Here is a 5,396-nt window from a genome sequence, read left to right on the forward strand (position 1 = left end):
ATCGGAAAGGTACTTTCTTTCCGATTCTTCCGCTAGGTATGTCCTTTACTAAATTCTCAGCTCCGGGCAACAGAATTATCGCCATCAAAGGGAAAGAAAAGTAGTAGAGTTACAGAGATCTAAAACGAGAACGCCCATGGCTGTAACAAGAATATTCTGTTAAAATATTTGTCCTGCTCATTGGTGGTCTCGGCGGTTTAACGCTTTCAATCATTAGAAATCTTAAAATCCAACTTGCACGTCAGCAATATGCTGAATCACTTCACGGTAGAATGTAAATGGCAGTAATCCTTAAAGCACACAATTCTCTTGCCAAATCGCTTTATTAAATCCATTTTACGCTTCAGTCACCTACCTAACCTCGCAGCTTCCGTTTTACCCAAGTTTTACTGGGAGCGGTTTACATTTCGTAGAATGAAATGCGGTAAAATTAAAATACAATTTGTCTTAGCGTTTTGAACATTCAAAGTATTTTTAGTCACTTATTTTAATTTATTAGATGTTTCTAAGCCACCACAACAAAGTGCATGAGTTTTTGATGGAAATACTGAATAGCAGTAAGCAATTTTAAATAAAGAGCATTATTTATAATTTTTGGGAAAATATACGCGAAGCGTTCTTTTAAATAAAATATTGCATACCTTCATTCCATTGTCGGCTAAGGTAAAGCCCCAAACTGGTTCCGTCAAGTTTGCTGGCGAAATATCATTTTTATCACATTTAGTTGTGATATGGCTGTAGGCACCTCTGACGTACTTGTTATTATACCATCGAGTTCTCATGCATCTTCTTGGAAATGGGATATCCTTTCCCTTCAAAAAAACTTTGAGCAATTTTAGACAATCATGTGCCACCTGTTGTTCGCTCAATGTTTCTATAATATGAGCGCCTCTGCCGCCGATCCAACCAAGAAGAACTCCATTCTTATCTTCTTTTAAAATATCAAATCCGGTTAAGTATTTAGTCCACGAAGCCAATTTCTCATTTGGATTAAAATTACTCTCAATATCCTTTCGCCAAATAAACTGAAATCCTTTTGTTCCCGCTTTCCACCAAACTTCATCAAACACGAGAAATATCTTGTTAATTAGACCAAACCCGAGACTTTCAATTCCTTGTCTCAAATTATGGGGCAATAAGGGATGGAATATTTTTTCATGATTTTCCTTTAAATAGCCTAGCGAAGAAGTTATTATCACACAATCCGCAAATATTTTTCGATTGTCAGTTAAAATAAGGACTACTGACTTCAAATCTCTATCATATTTGCTGATTCCTTGTCTCCATTCGACTTTTTCAACAGGGCTACTCAATCTTAAATTACTTTGTTTTAGACTGTCAGCAATAGCTTTTATTACAGAGCTATATCCTGCCTTGAATATGGAATGTTCCTGTCCACCAACAAACTGACAAATGAGGGGAAACATAATTAAGAATTTTGATGAACAATCATGTTTATAGAGAATTTTTTACTATAATTTGTGAAATATAAATAATTACCTTGAACTTACCCCATCCCTTGGCCGACAATTCATCCACTGTCAAGCATGCATTATCAATATTAAGGAATTTAATATTCCAATCGAATAACTCCTCCATTATATTTTTAACTCTCTCATTTTCATTCTTATCGTTTAAATACTTGATAAACCGCGTACGAAGAATCTGCCCAATATTCTGGCCCACCTCAGGATGTAAAATCTCATTTTTGCTCGCATATTGCTCGCATTCTTCCAATGTATATCTCACGAAATCGTCCACTTCAACTACAAAATGTGATTCAATTTCAAGGCCATCGTCACGAATATAAACACCCTGAGCTTCGCCAGAATGATCATCAGATAAAAGGGTTAAGTCATGACAAAACTGACCAAGATCACTCTTGTCACCGTGTAAAAACTGAGCTCCGTACTCCACTCTGTCTTCATCCAAAAAAATGGTGTGTATTCTACCGCCAACTCTATTCGTTGCTGAAATTCATAGAGATTTTTAACTTTGTGTAATATTGATCTTTTCTTGTGATGCAAAATCCTGTTAAACAAAACAAGAATCCAACGACCAAATTTGGACCACAACGAATAAACAAAAACCAAAAAAACTCTATTGTAATCTGAAAAAAAATAAATAAAATAAAATTTTCGGAAAAAAAATAAAAAAGAGGAAAGAAAAATGAGAAGGCAGCCAACCACATCCCCTTCCTTCTCTTTTTCTTTCTTTCGTCTTTTTTATTTTTATGACCATCAAATTACAATAAAATAAAAATAAAAAACATAAATGAATTTGCATTACCAATATTTCGGTACTCGTACAGTACCCTTATCAAGGCAAGAAAATTTTAAGTGGTAGAAATTGACAGCACCCATGAACTTTGATAGCTGAGAATCGAATGAGGGTCAGTAGGCCAATCTGTTGTAAACACAATATAAATATCTGTCACAATTACATCAGAAATAGAGAAAGTAAAAGAAAAACAGAATTCATGAAACAGCTACGTTATATGTAATTAATCATATTAGCATAACTTTTGTTCAACCCATCCAAATCGGTTTTTAAATTAATAGATAACTTTTTTTGTTTTTTAATATAAAGCATTTCCATGAATTCCCTCTTTCTCTCATTACTTTCACTATGCAAAATTTAAACATTATCCCAGTCAAACTCATGGTCAACATCAACAAATGCCTTTGTGTGTCGAGCAAGAACACTTTTATAACAGCGTCCCAAACGAACAACACTTTTGTGCTCCTCTATCCTAGTATTAAGAAGTCTACCAGTTTGTCCCACGTAATTCATCCCACAGATCCTGCAAGTGATCTTATAGACAACACCACCCTTTTCAAAATTATCCAAAGGCTCCTTGCAAAAATTATCACCGAATCCATTTTAAATGGAATGCGGAAAATAGTATGAATTTTAAATTTTTTTAACATGAGTTCAATAGTTTTAGAAATTTGACCAAAAAATGGAAGAACAAAAGTATTAAACGAACCATATTCCTTTAACTCTTCCTGATTATCTACAAGCAAATTATTAATGTCTTTGTTTTTGATTTGTTGAACTCTAATTGCAATATGTTTATCAATTAACTCCTCTGGATAATGATTCAGAAAAAGGATATTCCTAACAATATTCAAATTTCTTATGTGAAATGAATAATGGGACAAACCTAAAGCTCTGTCAACTAAGTTTTTAATTACTGCAATTTTGTTTTGAAAGGGATGAGCAAAAAGGAAATTTAAAATTCTACCTGAATATGTACTTTTTCTGTACCAATTGGTAATAATATTACCATTCCAACCCTTAATTACTTCTATGTCCAAAAAACTGGTTTTATAATCCTGTTCTATTTCATGAGTGAATTGAAGTTTTGGATGAAAACTGTTAAAAGTATCAATGACAATCTGTAACTTTTCCAGAGGAACACATAATAAGATATCGTCGACAAACCGAAAATAAAAAGGCAAAACAAAACCTAATTTCCCAAAAACAAAAACCTCCAAATCTTCCATCACTAGTTCTGCTAAAATCGGAGAAATGATTGAACCTATGGGAGTACCAGACTTCTGTCTATAGAAAGATCCATTGAATTTAAAATAAGTTGACTCCATAATAAAAACTATCCCTTCAATAAAATCTTTTTGACATAAACGAGTACGGGGTATACTCGGAAACATTGCAATAACATCCAAAGAAATCATTACATGGTCATCCGGAACCCATTTTTGAATGATACTTTTTTGAAATTCCCAGCTATTTTTGACATTGTATTAAGAAGTTGTGATAGAGTCCTTGAGAATCAAATTAAAATTTTGTTTTAAAAATTTGGTGGGAGTATTAATAGTTGAAACAACTATTCTTAAGGGATAGCCATCTTTGTCAATCTTTCTCAACCAATAACATCTTGCAAGAACTGTGTCTTCAGTGTTAATATCAGTCCATCTTATATCTTTTCCCAGAAGTTCCTTCTTTCTCCAATTGTCAAACATCTTAAAAGTGTCTCTTTTTAATTTTTTTAACGGATTTTCATGCTATAATTCAAAATCATCATTATCAAAAAGCAAATTCTCCCTATCCCTGATATCCCTGATACTCCCACCAAATTTCTTGAACAAAATTTTAATTTCATTCTCAAGGACTCTATCACAACTTCTAAATACAATGTCAAAAATAGCTGGGAATTTCAAAAATGTATAATTCAAAAATGGGTTCGGGATGACCATGTAATGATTTCTTTGGATGTTATTGCAATGTTTCCGAGTATACCCCTTGAATTAGTTAAAAAGGCAATTTTAAATAAATGGACTAATATAAAAACACGTACTCGTTTATGTCAAAAAGATTTTATTGCAGGGATAGTTTTTATTCTGGAGTCAACTTATTTTAAATTTAATGGATCTTTCTATAGACAGAAGTCTGGTACTCCCATAGGTATAGTCATTTCTCCGATTTTAGCAGAACTAGTGATGGAAGATTTGGAGGTTTTTGTTTTTGGGAAATTAGGTTTTGTTTTGCCTTTTTATTTTCGGTTTGTCGACGATACCTTATTATGTGTTCCTCTGGAAAAGTTATAGATTGTCATTGATACTTTTAACAGTTTTCATCCAAAACTTCAATTCACTCATGAAATAGAACAGGATTATAAAATCAGTTTTTTGGACATAGAAGTAATTACGGGTTGGTATGGTAATATTATTACCAATTGGTACAGAAAAAGTACATATTCAGGTAGGATTTTAAATTTCCTTTCTGCTCATCCCTTTCAAAACAAAATTGCAGAAATTAAAAACTTAGTTGACAGAGCTTTAGGTTTGTCCCATTATTCATTTCACACAAGAAATTTGAATATTGTTAGGAATATCCTTTTTCTGAATCATTATCCAGAGGAGTTAATTGAGAAACATATTGCAATTAGAGTTCAACAAATCAAAAACAAAGACATTAATAATTTGCTTGTAGATAATCAGAAAGAGTAAGAGGAATATGGTTCGTTTAATACTTTTGTTCTTCCATTTTTTGGTCAAATTTCTAAAACTATTGAACTCATGTTAAAAAAATTTTTAATTCATACTATTTTCCGCATTCCATTTAAAATGGATTCGGTGATAAATTTTTGCAAGGATCCTTTGGATAATTATGAAAAGAGTGGTGTTGTCTATAAGATCACTTGCAGGATCTGTGGGATGAATTACGTGGGACAAACTGGCAGACTTCTTAATACTAGGATAGAGGAGCACAAAAGTGATGTTCGTTTGGGACGCTGTTATAAAAGTGTTCTTGCTCGACATACTAGGCAGACTGATAAGTACCTGAAAATTCTAAGAGATGGCATTAGTATTCACTAATGTGAACCATTTTCGTCGAGCTTGATCCTTCAAATGACGCCTGTCAAAACTTCA

General features: G+C 32.9%; 1 protein-coding gene across 1 annotated transcript in view; it reads right to left on the reverse strand.

The window, feature by feature from the left end:
- Positions 1 to 160: 160 nt before the first annotated feature.
- The window catches only part of LOC117182643 (spermine oxidase-like), a 5,571-nt gene continuing 335 nt past the window's right edge, over positions 161 to 5,396 (reverse strand). The window contains exons 2-3 of the mRNA XM_033375744.1: positions 1,501 to 1,970; positions 161 to 1,406 (exon numbers count right to left, since the gene is read on the reverse strand). Of these exons, the coding sequence (XP_033231635.1) occupies positions 582 to 1,406; positions 1,501 to 1,970 (1,295 nt within the window). The 3' untranslated portion in view covers positions 161 to 581. The remainder of the gene's footprint in view (positions 1,407 to 1,500; positions 1,971 to 5,396) is intronic.

Source organism: Belonocnema kinseyi, chromosome 2 (genome assembly GCF_010883055.1).
Source record: "Belonocnema kinseyi isolate 2016_QV_RU_SX_M_011 chromosome 2, B_treatae_v1, whole genome shotgun sequence".
Lineage (NCBI taxonomy): Eukaryota > Metazoa > Arthropoda > Insecta > Hymenoptera > Cynipidae > Belonocnema > Belonocnema kinseyi.